This window comes from Dermacentor variabilis, unplaced genomic scaffold (genome assembly GCF_050947875.1).
Source record: "Dermacentor variabilis isolate Ectoservices unplaced genomic scaffold, ASM5094787v1 scaffold_19, whole genome shotgun sequence".
NCBI lineage: Eukaryota > Metazoa > Arthropoda > Arachnida > Ixodida > Ixodidae > Dermacentor > Dermacentor variabilis.
Genome location: NW_027460357.1, coordinates 2,056,924 through 2,075,412, shown reverse-complemented (window position 1 = coordinate 2,075,412; position 18,489 = coordinate 2,056,924). Strand labels below are relative to the sequence as shown.

Sequence of the window (18,489 nt, the reverse complement as noted above, 5' to 3'; positions counted from 1 at the left end):
AGAATGTGGAAGAGGAAATTCACCAACGGCATGAACTTTATCAGGTGAATAAAGGAAAAATCAGACATCCACCAGTTCGTAGCGATTGCTACAAAGGAAACCCATACGGGTTCCTCAAAAGAAAAGCCTCATAGTTGAAGAAAAATTCGCCCTGGTCCGGGACTCGAACCCGGGACCACCGCCTTTCCAGGGCAGCCGCTCTACCATTTGAGCTAACCAGGTGACTAGCAGATGGCAGGGCGAAGTCGAATTTGTCGACACGAAGCAAAGGCAAGAGTTTGACGTAGTAGATAATCGAACTTTATCAGGATCAGGCTGGATGCCAGCAGCGTCAACCAAGTGACCCAAGTACTCATATTTGGCGGTGGCCGAAATGGCATTTTGCAGAATTTAGTTGTAGGTTCATTATGCAAAAAAGAGTTAAGGCGTGCAGACAGGGCACAAGAGTAGAGAAGTGGACAACACGAACACCAACAAGTCGGCGTTCCTGTTGTTCATTTATCTACCTCTGAACCTCTCAAGCTCTCAGGACCTCTCAAGCTGTCTATACAGCTTTTTCCCTGGCTGTCCTCGCAACACCAGTTGCAGAAATAAACCTTCAAACCTTCAAACCTACTCTTGTGTCCTGTCCGCACGGCTCATCTCTTTTTTGCATAATGAATCCTTACCAACTAGCTCAGCTTTCTGTCGTTCTGAGTTGTAGGCCAGCTCATCGAAAAACAGCAAGGATAAGAGTCGGTGGAGGTGGCTTTTAAACGTCGGTGAAAAACAATGACGTCATCAAGGTAGCAGAGGCATGTGGTCCAATTGAATCCACGCAGAAGATAGTTAATCATGCACTCAAAGGTAGCAGGAGCATTACACAGTCCGAAAAGTATCACTTTAAATTGGTAGAGACTCATAGTAAGGTTTGTTACAGCGCAACACAAGACAAGGACAAAAGAAGGTATAAAACCTTCTTACCTTCTTTTGTCATTGTCTTGTGTTGCGCTGTAACAAACCTTACTATGAATACCTTCCTTTGTCGTTGTCTTGTGTTGCACCGTAACAAACCTTACTATGAATCCCAACCAACTGGCCCAACTTGCCGTTTTGTTAGAGACCATCTGGGGTGACAAAAGCGGTCTTTTCGCGATCTCATTCATCCACTGCAATTTGCCAGTGGCCAGAGCGCAAATCAATCGACGAAAAATAACTTGCACCATGTAAGCAGTCCAGCGCGGAATACGTGGAAGCAAATACACACCCTTTTTGGTAATTTTATTAACGTGACAGTAATCTATACAAAATCTCCAGGTGTTGTCCTTCTTTTTAACCAGAATGACAGGTGATGCCCATAGACTGCAGGAAGGCTCGATAATATATTTGGAGAGCATTTTGTCCACCTCCATTTCGATAACGTGGCATTCAGCTGCAGACACACAGTAGGACCTCCAGTCTATAGGAGGAGCATCACCAGTGTGGATTGGATGGGTGACGACACGGGTTCGACCTAGCGGGCGATTGCCGAAATCAAAGGTGTCTTCATAGGACATCAGAATGCGGCGAAGGGCGTTGGCATAAGCAGGTCGTAGATCAGTAGCGATCATTGATGTGAACTTGTCATTGCGTGAAGTAGGAGGGGCGGAAGCTGGAGCAGTGTCAAATCATGGTTTGGGCGTAAGAGCAGCTACTCCACAGTCTTCCAAAGGGAATAGCACAGGAAGAGATGCACCCGCAGGAAGCACTTGCAGACACGAACCAAAGTTCAGAAGAGGAAGCCATGCTCGATTGTTGGCAAGAGTTACTATTGAGCTTGGTAGTGCTATTTGATGTGCCACGAGGACATCACAAAGTGTGGACACCATGTAAAGGCCATCTCGAAGTGGTGGAGAAGGCGACATGACGACGCAAGTCGCAGCATCAGGTTGCAGTAGAACAAATTCAGTAGAACGAAGTCAGGACTTATGGTCGTTGGTCGGGTCGGCAAAGTAATGGGGCAGTTTAAGGCGAAGGGTGCCGGTTACACAGTCAATAAGTGCTGAATGGGCAGTCGGAAAGTCGATTCCAAGAATCACTTCGTGTGGACACTCAGCCAATACAGTGAACAGGACTAACCCTGGATGGCCGTCAATGGTAACATTCGCGACGCACATTCCCATCACAGCTGTTGTACTGCCGCTAGCTACTCAGACGGCAGGCGACTCGGCAGGTGTCAGAACTTTACAGAGACGGCTACGAACATCTGATCGCATAACCAACACCCAAGCGCCAGTATCGATGAGGGCTTGAACGGGTACATCATCAACAAAATTTCAACAAGGTTCGGTCGAGCAGCAGGGGTCAGCAGAGGTTTTGCAGTCCAAGTTGTCAATGCAGCCTCACCTCCAGAGGCCGCATTGTTTAGTTTCCCGAGAAGCGGCCCGCGTAGGACGGGGACGAGAGACGTCGAGGTGTGTGCGAACGCAATAGACGGCGTTGAGGCGAGGGTGAGTGGCTAGTGGTTTCCCCGAGAGGGAAGGCCGGCATGGTATGGTTCAGAGAGGGGCGACAGAGGCCGAGGGTCTCGGTCGAAGCGGCAATCAGCATATGGTCAGCATATACAGCATATCAGCATACACTACGGCAGAGGCGGGATATGTGACCGACCCGGGAGCAAGTAAAGCAAATTGGCCTGTCATCCGGTGTTCGCCACTCAGAGGGGTTCCGATATCGATTCAGGAACGACTGTCAAGGGGCAGTAGAGGCAATGACAGGAGCGGTAGGGGTGGGACGTGGGCGGACGGCAGACTGGATGTCCACGTTTGCAATTTCTTGGTGGACAACAGCTTGAATGAGTGATACGGTCATGTTGTCATGCGTATGGGACAGTGAGAACATGGAGCCATAGCCTCAAGTTCGCGACGGATGACCTGTGTCAAGCTTGGCGTTGTAGGCGGATGTGATGCCGGAGGGTCGTCGTGTGACGCCGGAGGGTCGTTGCAGGAGGAAGTGGCAGCCGTATTCGGAAGGTGGTCGAAGTGTTATGCGATGTGTTTGCTTTTCGCTTGCTCAAAATTCCGGCATTTCTTAATGATGGGCTCGACAGTTGAGCAGTTCCTGCAAAGCAGGAGGTTGAATGCATCGTCTGCAATACCCTTCAAGATGTGTCTGACCTTATCGGCCTCCAGCATGTCTGCGTCCGCTTTACGGCAGAGAGCCAGAACGTCTTGAATATACACGACGTACGATTCGGTTGATGTCTGGGCACAACACGCTAGCTCTTGCTTGGCCTCCATTTGATGTCCCACAGGTCTTCCAAAAAGATTGCATAGCTTTTCCTTGCAGGAGTCCCAGCTTCTAATATCAGCTTTATGCGTCTCGAACCATACCTTTGCGGTTCCTCCCAAGTAAACTATCACGTTGGTCAGCAAAAGTGTGGCACCCTACTTGTTGTGCTTACCGACGTGCTCATACGACGTCAGCCAGTCTTCGACATCGACTTTGCCAGTGCCGATAAAGATTACCGGGTGACATAGCTGGGTCAGCACTACTTCCGCTAGTGTCTGAGCGGCGGAGGCAGCGTCAGTAGCCTTAACAGCAGAACCGATGTAACGCCCGCTGCAAAGATCCAGGGCCAGCTTGAGGCGAGAGTACCCCTCGTGTCCACCAAAATGTTACGGGGAGAAAATATATTTACTTAAAATATAGTATACATTTACAAGGGTGTAGCTCAGCGACCAGGGTAACACTATCACCCAATCTTTGAGACACTTCAATCTCCTCTTCACCCACCAATGTCATTGTCCACAGCGGCACAAACTCGTACGTGACAATATTGTACTAGTGTGGCGCAGATAGTCAATTTTTTTTTAAATGCGCCACATTACCAGTGAATCATTACGCGATTCTTGCTGAGTGAGGCAAGCCACCATTCTGGTAAAAGCACAACACTAGCGTTGTGAACATTCCAACTGCACATGCCGCCCTACGACTGATTCGGAAGTCCCAGCAATGTTTTAATCTACCGGTATGTATATTGGAGGGTTTTTACCATTGGCTGAAGAATGCGCACTTGGTGCACGTGCAAGGTGCAGCGGTGGCATAGAGGTAGAGTATCCGCCTCGCGTGCAAGAAGACCGTGGTTTGAATCCTGGTGCCGTGCAATTTTCCACCAGATTAAAAAAAAAATCCACGTGTTGATAAAATTGCATAAACAGGCCTGGAGTGCGGCCTAATCCCAGTGACCAGAACTGGTAATGCACTCCCTCACCAGAGCAGGATTCGCCATCCTGGTGCAGTACTTGGCCACAACCTCCTATATGAATACCACAATAAAACCCCAGCCCTCAGTCCTCAGTGGCTGCGAAGCAACTGACCACGGCGGCGGTCAGACCTGCGACGCAGCAGAGGGTGCCAAGAATACCTGGCTCCGGACAGGCCGCCATTGGAATATGAACCTGGCAACGTTTAACGCTAGAATGTTATCTAGTGAGGCGAGTCTAGCAGTGCTATTGGAGGAATTAGAGGGCAGTAAATGGGATATAACAGAGCACAGTGAAGTTAGGAAGCCAAAAGAAGCATATACAGTGCTAAAAAGCGGGCACGTCCCGTGCTACCATGGCTTAGCGGAGAGACGAGAAGTAGGAGTCGGATTCCTGATTAATAAGGATATAGCTGGTAACATAGAGGAATTCTATAGCATTAACAAGAGGGTGGCAGGTCTTGTTGTGAAACTTAATAAGAGGTACAAAATGAAGGTTGTACAGGTCTATGCCCCTACATCCAGTCATGATGACCAGGAAGTCGAAAGCTTCTATGAAGACGTGGTCGGCGATGGGTAAAGTCAAAACAAAATACACTATACTGATGGGCGACTTCAATGCCAAGGTTAGCAAGAAGCAGGCTGGAGACAAGTCAGTGGGGGAATATGGCATAGGCACTAGGAATAGCAGGGGAGAGTTACTAGTAGACTTTGCAGAACAGAATAATATGCGGATTATGAATACCTTCTTCCACAAGCGGGATAGCCGAAAGTGGATGTGGAGGAGCCCGAACGGCGAGACTAGAAATGAAATAGACCTCATACTCTGCACTAACCCTGTCATCATACAAGATATAGAGGTGCTCAGCAAGCTGCGCTGCAGTGACCATAGGATGGTAAGAACTCGAATTAGCCTAGACCTGAGGAGGGAATGGAAGAAACTGGTACATAAGAAGCCGATCAATGAGTTAGCGGTATGAGGGAAAATAGAGCAATTCCAGATCAAGCTACAGAACAGGTTTTCGGCTTTAACTCAGGAAGAGGACCTTAGTGTTGAAGCAATGAACAACAATCTTGTGGGCATTATTAAAGAGTGTGCAACAGAAGTCGGTGGTAACTCCGTTAGACAGGATACCAGTAAGCTATCGCAGGAGACGAAAGATCTGACCAAGAAACGCCAATGTATGAAAGCCTCTAACCCTACAGCTAGAATAGAACTGGCAGAACTTTCGAAGTTAATCAACAAGTGTAAGACAGCTGACATAAGGAAGTATAATATCGATAGAATTGAACAAGCTCTCAGGAACGGAGGAAGCATAAAAGCAGTGAAGAAGAAACTAGGAATTGGCAAGAACCAGATGTATGCGTTAAGAGGCAAAGCCAGCAATATCATTACTAATATGGATGAGATAGTTCAAGTGGCTGATGTGTTCTATAGAGATTTATATAGTACCAATAGCACCCACGACGATAATGTGAGTGAGAATAGTCTAAAGGAATTTCAAATCCCACAAGTAACGCCGGAAGAAGTAAAGAACGCCTTGGGAGCTATGCAAAGGGGGAAGGCAGCGGGGGAGGATCAGGTAACAGCAGATTTGCTGAAGGATTGTGGGAACATTGTTCTAGAAAAACTGACCACCCTGTATACACAATGCCTCATGACCTCGAGCGTACCGGAATCTTGGAAGAATGCTAACATAATCCTAATCCACAAGAAAGGGGACGCCAAAGATTTGAAAAATTATAGACCGATCAGCTTACTGTCCGTTGCCTATAAACTACTTACTAGGGTAATCGCAAATAGAATCAGGAACACCTTAGACTTCTGTCAAGCAAATGACCAGGCAGGATTCCGTAAAGGCTACTCAACAATAGACCATATTCACACTATCAATCAGGTGATAGAGAAATGTGCGGAATATAACCAACCCTTATATATAGCTTTCATTGATTACGAGAAAGCGTTTGATTCTGTCGAAACCTCAGGTGTCATGGAGGCATTACGGAATCAGGGTGTAGACGAGCTGTATGTAAAAATACTGAAAGATATCTATAGTGGCTCCAGAGCCACCGTAGTCCTCCATAAAGAAAGCAACAAAATCCCAATAAAGAAAGGCGTCAGGCAGGGAGATACCATCTGTCCAATGCTATTCACAGCGTGTTTACAGGAGGTATTCAGAGACCGGGATTGGGAATAATTGGGGATAAAAGTTAATGGAGAATACCTTAATAACTTGCGATTTGCTGATGATATTGCCTTGTTTAGTAACTCAGGGGACCAATTGCGATGCATGCTCACTGACCTGGGGAGGCAAAGCAGAAGGGTGGGTCTGAAAATTAATCTGCAGAAAACTGAAGTAATGTTCAACAGTATCGGAAGAGAACAGCAGTTTACCATAGGTAGCGAGGCACTGAAAGTGGTAAGGAAATACATCTACTTGGGGCAGGTAGTGACCGCGGATCTGGATCATGAGACTGAAATAATCAGAACAATTAGAATGGGCTGGGGTGCGTTTGGCAGGCATATTCAGATCACGAACAGCAGGTTGCCATTATCCCTCAAGAGAAAAGTGTATAACAGCTGTGTCTTACCAGTACTCACAAACGGGGCAGAAACCTGGAGGCTTACAAAAAGGGTTTTACTTAAATTGAGGACGACGAAACGAGCTATGGAAATAAGAATCATGGGTGTAACTGCAGAAGAGTACGCATTTGGGCTGGTTGGTTCATGATTACGAGCAATAAAAACAGTGCTAAACGACAGGACGAGTGAAGGGACACAGACAATGTTAAGGGATAAGAAAAGAGCAGATTGGATAAGGGAACAAACGCGAGTTAATGACATCTTAGTTGAAATCAAGAAAAAGAAATGGGCATGGGCGGGACATGTAATGAGGAGGGAAGATAAACGATGGTCATTAAGGGTTACGGACTGGATTCCAAGGGAAGCGTAGCAGGGGGCAGCAGAAAGTTAGGTTGGCGGATGAAATTAAGAAGTTTGCAGGGACAACATGGCCACAATTAGTACATGACCGGGGTAGTTGGAGAAGTATGGGAGAGGTCTTTGCCTTGCAGTGGGCATAACCAGAATGATGATGATGATGATGATGATGATGATGATGATGATGAAGTAGAAGAAGAAGAAGAAGAAGAAGAACGCGCTAGCACCTGCAGGCCGAACTAGCTGTACAACCATACATGGGGTCAAACAAAAACAGGAATGTCACCACACAGCCCGTTGGAATGCATTGTACGAGACCAAAGTGACACACTCGTGGGGCCGCATTATACACAACTCGCGAGTCTCACTTTTTTTGCAGGCAAATGATTTGCTGCGCTTGACAAAACAATGTGTTGCATCCACTTACCTTCTGCCCACTCCCCTCCATACCATGCCATATGATATATATCTCGAGATAAAAGAAACACTTCCCCTGCAGTACACTCGCAGTACCCATGCAGAACATTTGTGCGTTGTCTGTCCATTGTGATCAGCTGCTTGCATGGCCCCCTCTTGAAGAAAACATGTGCTTGCTTATGTTGACCACCTAATTTAAGTTGAGTCACTCGAACCGACGTTCGAGTTTATCCTGAAGAAAGTCCTGCCGCGACGCATTTGACGCTCATACATCTTCACCAGTTGGATCAAAGTACTAGCCAAGCTGTTGAAGAATAAAGGCTGGTGCATCTCTCAAATCTTGGTTACAAATGGCCTGCATGTCGCACAGCATGTTGCCTTCACATCAGTAAACAGAAAATTTGTTATTGCTACACGTGAGCAAATACATGCTTGCTAGAGCAGTACGACGAGAAGTTACTTCGACAACACAAGCAACAAAAAAAAACAAAGAAAGAAAACAGAGACGGCCGTCACGAGAGCCTGCTTGGTGGAACGCTACCACTGCATAGAGGCGAAAAGTGCCTTGCCCATCAAATTTCGTTGAAGTGGCGACCGCTAGAGGGGTCACTCATTGGAAAAAGGTACATTCTTCCACTTCCTCATGTTGACCCCTCCCCCTTCTTTATTTTTTTTAGGAACCTTTACTGCCCAATTTCAGGAACTCACCAATGTTCGACTGCTGCACTTTACCCTTCCTACATACTGTGCAGTGCCGAAATTAGCAGAGCAGGGAGTTCTTTTACTTCTTGTTTACAGGTGTGCCATGGTACAACACATATATGTTTTCGTTTAGACCTTAATTTCCCATGTTCGTAATGTGAAATGTGTGCTATTGATTACTTAGATTATTGGAGTGCTTGCTCACTCTCATCGGAAATGATGCAAGGTCGTTATGAGAACCAAAGAACACTGCATGGGATTAATGGCATGTGTAAGTTAGAAATGCAAATTTAGTGCAATGGAGGTTAACTCTTACCTTCGACCCCCATTCAACTACGTTTTTTTCTTATCTTTTTTTACTCTCTGGCATTCGTCTGGCATTGAGCTGCTTGTTGTCAAAAGAAAAAAGAAAGAATGTTCAGCATGCACAATACACTGCACAGAAAATGTAGAAATACAAAGCTGCTGCATTAAAATTGACAATTGAGCAATTTTTGTAGGTCGATGATTAGCAGGGACACACCTTGTCATCCCTATCCTTGCACATGGTGAAGATGGCTGGCGAGACATGGTGGCTGGAGGCCAGCTGATGCAGGCTCACACTCTTCTCCAGGCGGTCAAGCCGTTGCCTGGCAGCACTGCAGAATACAACAGCCGTTCAATTACTGGCTGACACCTTCTATACCATAAGTTCTGCTAACAGTGCACAACTCTGGAGACAGGTGTTCACTGAGCTCACTGGCTGCCAAGCTTACTGCTCACATCCAGAGTGTTCCTTGAAATTAGGAGGAATCCTGGTACCATTAAAAGCTTGTTATTAATATGTCCGTACATGCTTCCCAGTGATTGGTTCCATGATTACAAATACAATTTAGACTGACAGCTGTTACAGCACCAATTAGAGTTCAAAATCCAGCCATCCTGCAAAAATCGCAAGTGCACGTACCAAGACAAAACTTGAAAGTGCATGCCTGAATGTGTGAATCACTTGCATGGACACCCGTACCCAATCTGACCTACATATGACCAGCTTTTAGTAGTGTAACAAAGTGCTTAGTGCAGCAGTTACCACAGCCATGTACTTTAGTTCTGTGCTACTTTCAGCCCCTTCCTCTGATTCCGGTCCCTCTGCACGCTGTCACACCCCATGTGCATCGCAAACCACTTTGACAAGAGCTCAACGTAAAAAGAGTGCTCAACTCATCACTGGCATGTACTCTACATGTTAGGTTTGACCCTGGCACTATCAATATGCTTCCCCACAATGTACAAGATGCTTCACTACATGGCAGGCGTTGTCATGTCGCTTCCAGTGCTGTACTTCTACTACAAATGCATCCTTTCGTTATGCAATTCAGCACATGTATTTGCAAATTCAGCACTTCGTCATTTTCTTTGACTTTGCTCATTTTGAACGAAATTTCCCTGACAATTCCCCGACTTTTCCAGGTTTTCCATGTCACTAGATATTGATGCACATGCCATGAATTTGGTCAATGAGTCTATAGGGGATACTCATAATGCGTAGTCATATGCTAATACTTGACGCACTTGCACATAAACACTGGGGGGATGCGCAACTCTCACGTGTCCCCTGATACATTGTTTTCCCGCATAGCTCCCGTCTCCTGTAATCCGGCTTCGCCGCGTGCCCTGGGGCCCGCGGCGGTTGGAGTGGTTGAAGCGCAGTACGAGAGATGGAGACACGCCAACGTATGAAAGCCTCTAACCCTACACCTAGAATAGAACTGGCAGAACAACCGAAGTTAATCAACAAACGTAAGACGGCTGACATAAAGAAGTATAATATGGATTGAATTGCACTCAGAAATGGAGGAAGCCTACAAGCTGTGAAGAAACTAGGAATTGGCAAGAATCAGATGTATGCATTAGGAGACAAAGCCGGCAATATCATTACTAATATGCATGAGATAGTTCAAGTGGCTGAGGAGTTCTATAGAGATTTATACAGTACCAGTGGCTCCCACGACGATAATGGAAGAGAGAATACTCTAGAGGAATTTGAAATCCCCCAAGTAACGCCAGAAGAAGTAAAGAAAGCCATGGGAGCTATGCAAAGGGGGAAGGTAGCTGGGGAGGATCAGGTAACAGTAGATTTGTTGAATGGAAGAACGCTAACATAATCCTAATCCGTAAGAAAGGGGACGCCACTGACTTGAAAAATTATAGACTGATCAGCTTACTGTCTGTTGCCTACAAAGTATTTACTAAGGTAATCGCAAATAGAATCAGGGACACCTTAGACTTCTGTCAACCAAAGGACCAGGCACGATTCCGTAAAGGCTACTCAACAATAGACCATATTCACACTATCAATCAGGCGATAGAGAAATGTGCGGAATATAACCAACCCCTATATATAGCTTTCATTGATTACAAGAAAGCGTTTGATTCAGTCGAAACCTCGGCAGTCATGGAGGCATTACGGAATCAGGGTGTAAACGGGCCGTATGTAAGAATGCTGAAAGATATTTACAGCGGCTCCACAGCCACCGTAGTCCTCCATAAAGAAAGCAACAAAATCCCAATAAAGAAAAGCGTCAGGCAGGGAGATACGATCTCTGCAATGCTATTCACAGCGTGTTTACGCGACGTATTCAGAGACCTGGATTGGGAACAATTGGGGATAAGAGTTAATGCAGAATACCTTAGTAACTTGTGATTCGCTGATGTTATTGCCTTACTTAGTAACTCAGGGGACCAATTGCGATGCATGCTCACTGACCTGGAAAGGCAAAGCAGAAGGGTGGGTCTAAAAATGAATCTGCAGCAAACTAAAGTTATGTTTAACAGTCTCGGAAGAGAACAGCAGTTTACAATAGGTAGCGGCGCACTGGAAGTGGTAAGGGAATACATCTACTTAGGGCAGGTAGTGACCGCGGATCCGGATCATGAGACTGAAATAATCAGAACAATAAGAATGGGCTGGGGTGCGTTTGGCAGGCATTCTAAGATCATGAACAGCAGGTTGCCATTATCCCTCAAGAGAAAAGTGTATAACAGCTGTGTCTTACCAGTACTCACCTACGAGGCAGAGACCTGGAGGCTTACAAAAAGAGTTCTACTTAAATTGAGGATGACGCAACGAGCTGTGGAATGAAGAATGATGGGTGGAACGTTAAGGGATAATAAAAGAGCAGATTGGGTGAGGGAACAAACGCTAGTTAATGACATCTTGGTTGAAATCAAGAAAAAAAAATGGGCATGGGCAGGACATTTAATGAGGAGGGAAGATAACCAATGGTCATTAAGGGTTACAGACTGGATTCCAAGGGAAGGGAAGCGTAGCAGGGGGCGGCAGAAAGTTAGGTGGGCGGATGAAGTTTGCAGGGACGACATGGCCACAATTAGTACATGACCGGGGTAGTTGGAGAAGTATGGGAGAGACCTTTGCCCTGCAGTGGGCGTAACCAGGCTGATGATGATGATGATGACATCCTCTCTTGCTTGCTAATTGTGGTAGAAATGGATAGTGGCTATAACGAACTAATGGTTATAGCGAAGTGCTTAGAACCCCCTTTCAACTTCATTATAACAAGGTTTTGCTGTAATTTGTTTCAACGGTGGCAATACGTTGTGTCGCTATATTGAATCCAAGCTAATGCATTACCGTTGACAGTCATACTGAGATGGGTTCCGCCACAATTTTTTTTCAATTGTACAATAATTCGAAAAACATTATGGACCATCCTGTGCGAGAAAAATCTGTCGGCGACATACTTATTTGCATAAAAAGGTCAAATTTAAATATAACAAAATTTTAATAACAAAGTAAAGTGCCGATTTACCGACTCTCTCATATCAATGTTTAACTGTATTTCAGGGTTAGCTTCCATGCATCCGAATGAGTCACACTACCCTAATCATCATGAACAGCATTCGCTAATTCCTTACACCAGAACTAAGTACATGTATCAACTATAAAGAGTCTGTTATCAGTTGCGGGGCCAACTGAATAAATTGATTCTTACAGATATAGAATTCGAAGATCTCATGCTTATGTAATTCCATAAATTTGCCTTCTATCTTCAAACTCTTAGAACTTTTTCATATAGCCCACACCTATCAGTGTATACCCACTAATGAATTGTCGCTGCTTCACAAGTAATTTTTTTCCCTTTTTTAGTGGCATGTATACGGCAGTGAAAAATTTAGTTCTTACCATCACCACCTGCCCAATGAAGAAGTGACCAGCATTGAGTCGATGAACATATATCTAATTAAATTGGCAGAGTTTTTCAAGTTTAATTAACCTGTTGTTGAACCTGCTCCCTCATGAACCCTTTATTGTTATTGTTGCTGTTGTTTTTCTAGTTTATCAATAACTTGTACTTTTGCACTAGTGGAGCTGTGTTGCATAAACTGATTTTGTTGTACTGTTTGTATAATGTCACATTTTACTTTTCTTTTCTAACATGCTTGTCGTAATATGTTTGTGTTGTACTTCAATTCTACATGTTCTGCATTGTTATATATGTAATTACCCCTCCTGCTTGGGCCTTCCAAGGCCTGCAGTATTTCACTAATAAACAAAGAATTCAAATATACATTGTATATTCTCAATTACAGTCATCAACCAATTGTTCAGACATCGATAATGCAGACATGCTTGATTATTCAGAACAGCTCCCTCATTGGCCTCACAGACTTAATGTACTATAAGCACGACCAAAATTTCAGACACCTTACAGTGCACTGTTCAATAATTCTGACTCCGACTGCACGATTGTGCACTAATATGGCCACCAAGTTGAGCAGAAATAGCAATATTTTTGTTTTGATACGCCACTGGCGCCTCCTCGAAACCGAAACTGTCAAAGCATAGTCAATCTAGTACAGTGAATGAACTCTCGTTAAGACGAACTTGGTTAAGCCAAATTCTCACATATAATAAACAACATGGGAACATTTGTTTGTTCTTTCATAGACTCAATGCAAAAGAAATCCCTTAAGATGAACCTCAGACGTGCTCTTCGGTTAAGACGAACATTCAGAATGACCGCCACCGCTACCGATCCTGGAGGCCAGGGTGCCTCGATGCGCTGCACCTGGGAGCATTCTACTCAGGTGCTTGCTGCATAACAGCAAGCACCTGAGTAGAATGCCCACTTGTAAACATTCACTTACTAACTAAATTAACAAGCGTGATGTCAGCACAGACAGGCAAACATGAACATATCCCGCTCAATGACCACAGATGCTCACTTTCAAAATGCTGGTGTGAGGAATCGCGGCAGCAGCAGTGAGTGAAGTGACATTCGCGCTGTCTATCGCTTCGACGTGAACTGAGCGACGAGAACACAGCGTAAGCAAAGCTACGACCTGCCTAGACTGTGCCCTCAAAGCAGATCGCATTCAAGATAAAGCCCACACGACCTAGGTACAACATTCCCTCCCCGGTGCCATGTGCGCGACTGAAGACGGCGCGCTCCCTCCCCCCCCCCCCCTTTCCTCCTTTGCGCACGCGAGATTGAGCTGCCATCGTCAGCTCACCGTCGCACACTTTGACTCGCTCATACAGTGTACGGTGTGCGAGGACGATATTATCACGAGACGAACCCGGTACGTCTGTATTGCAGATGAAACCTGCAGCAACTGCCAGAGGAGGTCAAGCCAGTGCACCTCCGGCTACCTTCCTCCTCTGTAATGCTTTGCCTCATTTCACCCTCCCCACTTCACTCAACATCACCTAGACTTTTGTCTAGGTTGCTTTGCCGCGCACTCCTTTGTAATTCGGCTAGCTTGGAGTCTGCACCGATGACCTGTGAGGCGGCAGATGCCTGCTTGAACTCCCTAGTGAACTTTTTCCAACAGCACAAAGCACAGAAAGCACAATAGGTGAAATGGCATCGTTTGAGGCTGCTTTGCATAGCACGAAACATCCATCACGGACTGGATTAAACCAAGCAAGAGTACCACTTGAAAACAGCTTTCTATTAAGTTCAGCTAAATAAATCCTTTACAGTCAGAACCCACGATAACGAAATACCACAACAACGAATTTCCCGCGACAACGAAACATTTTCGTATCCCCGGCGAACGCCCATAGGATTTAATGCATTTCGTACCTCTCGGCAACGAAATGTAGCTGTACTGCAATCCCGCATCAACGAAATTTGCCGGAACGTAACTTCGCATATTGCGTAAGGCTAGCAGGCTCCAAAATGTGCTCAAATGCGATTGTTTTGCATTAAAATTGCGTAAAATACCACCACATAACACTTGTGTGGGGGCCGCCATTTTTGTTCACAAGAACAACCAAGCGCCGGAAGCGATCAGTGCGCTGGAAACACGTCATGGCCGCCACCTTGTTTGTTGATCGCCCGTTTGAAGCGGCACCATGAGCGGCACGCACGTTGCTACCGACATGTGACGACGGTGTTTGCGCGCCTTCCAGGCGAGATCGTTGTTCGAAACGCGTGTTCATTTTGCGTTCCCCGCGGTTGACGACTCGGCGAGGCCTAGTCCAATTGCGTGAGGCGAGACTGAACGCAAACTGGACGCGCGTTTAGAACAACAATCCCCGATCACGGCAGTGCACTGCGTAATGTGCGCGTCGGTGAGAAAAATGCAGCAAGAACAAAGAAATCCACGTCCCACCTATGTGGAATTGTTTATGGCGCTTGAGATGGCGGTCGCGGCATATGGAGTGTCACGCATGGGGCCATGACTGACCGATCGTCCGGGAATACGCATCCCTTGCTTCAAGAACGCTGGTTTTGGTGCCACCCGACAGGCATCGTGTGTGGATTCTACGCCGGATGTAGATTTGCACGAAAGGGCCGTTATCTCGATCGTTTGCCTTTGCATACACAAGATACGATCACTTTTGCGATCGGCACCGGCCGCGTCGGCGCCTATGGGCAACAGCATGCGCTGGAGAAATGCTGCTGCATGCGCTCTTGCTCTGCATCCGGTGCCGAGTTACGCAAAATCTCAGCAAGTGATCGCATCTCCGAAGGCAGTTGACCGTAAATTCTGCGCTACAGCACTACTGCCACTGCTGGTCGACGCATGCGGCACACTTTGTACTGTCAACAATGTGGTTCTATATCTTCGAGCAAAGCTTGCAAAGTAAGCTAACGGAATTTGGACAGTAAAGTTTTGTTCTGCGATGCATTACCTATCTGTGCTGTCTCTTTTCGCAACAACGAAATTCTCGCGACAGCGAATTTTTTCATGTTTCCCACCAATTTCGTTATTGCGAGGTTCAACTGTAGTCATTCTTCCGCCTCTTTACGTCTACTTCATTTACTGTTCTGAAATAAGATATTTGGATGCACCTGGTCATGTTGCCAATTATTCAACTGATAAGACGAACAAATTTTCTTGGTCCCTTCGAGTTCGTCTTAAAGGGAGTCTACTAGTCGCCGATGAATATTCCGTGCACACATTGACTGTACTTTTGTATATCTGTAGCAACAGCATGACAATGGTCGAGATACAGGCAGAGATTTTGTAGCGATGCCTTCTGCTCAATTCTGCACTGCTCTTATCATCCACCGTTCATGAGCAGCTGATCCCACTGACAATGTGTGCAACCATCACTCTGACCACTGACCGTAAAAAGGAAGAGCATAAAAGGCATTGCTAGAAAATCATGGCTGTGGACTGTCCAGGCCAAAAGCCAGTGTGTATGTGTGTGCAGCATCATGTTGACGAACTTGGGCTGTATTCTTCTGATCACTTCCGAAGATACATTCATTTTCGCAATATTTCACATTGCTGGCACCACACGCATCAACAGCTGGCAGCATTGCCGCACTGTGACAAGATTGCGGGCTTGCCACTGTTCCAAGAATGCTGTCTCATAGATGCAGATGCATATTGCGCTAGTCACACGAATTTGAAGCTGCCCCCAAAAGTGACATCCAAGATTATGGCACACCTTTTCTGGCCACTTTCAGAATAAAGCCACTTTATTTCAGGCAAATATCGCATTACCGACTCCCGAGTACTCACTTTCTTGGCAATCCACGTCAAGTGCAAATTATTGGTTGGCATCTGTATTATTTACCTTTGCTCTCCTCTGCCAATGGTGCAGCAATGAGCACTGGCAAGATTTGTCGCGCTAATATATATAGCAACTCAACTGCGTAAGTGGTGCCTCCATAGGTGATCTGTGGCAATTCAGCAGAAGTATATAAGGGCTGTGCGTTGTCCTTTCAATGGTGAATCCACACTTTGCTGCCACCCTATGATACCAGCAGCAGCAGCTGGAAATGCCCAATCTGAACATGGAGGTCAAGAAATGAACACTCACGTGATGTCCTTACGTACAGCCAACAGCTTCTTCTCGGTGGCCCTTCGACACTCTTCGGCCTCCTTTCGCTGGGCAATGCGATCCATCTCCTCCAGAACACCTTTTTCCAGATCAGCCTGGTTGTACACAGATATGCCAAGGCCATGAAGCTCAGGTACCTGGTCTGACACCATTTCCACATCAGCTGCCCACAACAACCCCTCGGCTAGAGCACTTGTTCCCAGACCGGCTACTTCAGCATCGCAGCCCTGCACACCAGCCAACAGTGCTTCGGGTCCACCGCTGGCAGCAGTCGGCCTGTCACCTTCTCCACCAGGATCCATGCTGAGTATAGAACACAGTGGCATTAGTGTCACTAAACATTTTATACACCTAGACACCGGTACTTACAGGAAACAAAACACTATTAAATGTAACTAGAAAATGTACAACATATAAACATACATATACATGCATATAGAGTGTGCCGCCACATGGGGTGAAACGTAGGTATGTATCATGAATGTTGTTGCCGCCGGCGCATAGTGTAACACTGCGTGACCTTACATCACAGCTTCACAATGTCACCCACAGTGTTGCTAGCTCAAAGTATATTTTATGTCCAGCAGAATTAACTTCTTTTCATTTCTCAATGGGGCAGTGCCTCCCATAACGAGCTAGAGTGGTGGATATGCAATGTGTGCCACATGAAGGGCACGTTTGTTGACATCGTAGTGCCTACATGCATGTGCACTTCCCAGCTTGCCTTGTTGCACTTAGTTCAATTTATATACCATCAATTAAATTTTTTTAACGGCAGTTTCGCCTTCTGGCTAGTTCTCGCCATAACCAAATGTTCCCTTGACCTTCACCTTGTTTACCTCTGTATATGCCGTTTGCGTTTGTGGTGCCCGCTATTTCTATCTAGTTTCTAACAACTCAAAGTGTTGTGCAATGCTTACCCAATGCACTTCCCGAGAATGATGACAAAAAAAAAAAGCTACCCTGAAAACCACACCTAAGGGCTAATGTTGGGGCCAAATGCACGCAAACAATTCAGTGAACCTCATGCACATAGACATCTTTTTTAAATTCCTATGTTTTACTGTGTACCCAGCCAGTGTGATTCATATATTAGCGTGAAAAAGCATTTCTGATGCATGCTCAAAAGGGGCCCTTTAAAGAGCCCCTCACAGCAGGTCTGGCCATTTTGAGCCCACAAGCGCAGAGCACACAATGCGTGATTGCAAAGAATTACATTGCTACGCGTTGCAGAAAGGTCTGAAATTTCAATCCGAACACCGTTTTCCCTTTCCGTCGCAGCAACCGTGCTCCAAACCGGACGGTGACGTACTCGTGTACCTGCACCTACGTACTAGTGTCCGCAGTGTGACGTCACTCGTGGTGACACGTGACTTACACAATTATTCAAGATAACAGCTGTTATCAGTGTGATCTGTTGCTTGAATTCCCGATACAGATAAGGAGGTCCCGATACAGTCATTGACTATGGGACCTCCTTCTGTATATTATTTTTTTTTTATAACCTGCAATCTATAATTAATAAATCAATTTCAATTTCAAAAAGAAATATTGACAAACTGCAGTTTAGAGAAATAATAAAACAGACAAAAAGAATGTCTGTGTGTTTTTTGCTTTACTTCCCACCGAAGTAAGAGAGATGTACACCCGTGAGCAAAAGTATACGAACAGGCGATTGCACGATAAAGCCGATTTTTTCCACAGCCTGTGAATGCAAACTGAAACTGAGGACTGCAGTCCAAACTTAGCATTGGGAACTTTATTTTGTTTATTTATTTACAATACACCCTGCAGCGCCGAAGCATTATAGCAGGGAAGTGGGTACAACATAAAGTCACTAGCACGAGAATATAATCACACAAAAAGGAGGGATGACAAAGGAGCAATGCATCAAGATAGAAA

General features: G+C 45.7%; 1 protein-coding gene across 4 annotated transcripts in view; it reads right to left on the bottom strand.

The window, feature by feature from the left end:
* LOC142568468 (DNA excision repair protein ERCC-6-like) overlaps positions 1-18,489 on the bottom strand; it is a 595,812-nt gene that overhangs the window by 562,130 nt on the left and 15,193 nt on the right. For all 4 annotated transcript variants that reach the window (XR_012825434.1, XM_075678394.1, XM_075678392.1 and 1 more), the window contains exons 2-3: positions 16,567-16,890; positions 8,806-8,920 (exon numbers count right to left, since the gene is read on the bottom strand). Coding sequence is in view for 3 of the 4 variants with exons in the window: in XM_075678394.1 (XP_075534509.1) it covers positions 8,806-8,920; positions 16,567-16,889 (438 nt within the window). In the remaining variant the exon portion in view is untranslated. The remainder of the gene's footprint in view (positions 1-8,805; positions 8,921-16,566; positions 16,891-18,489) is intronic.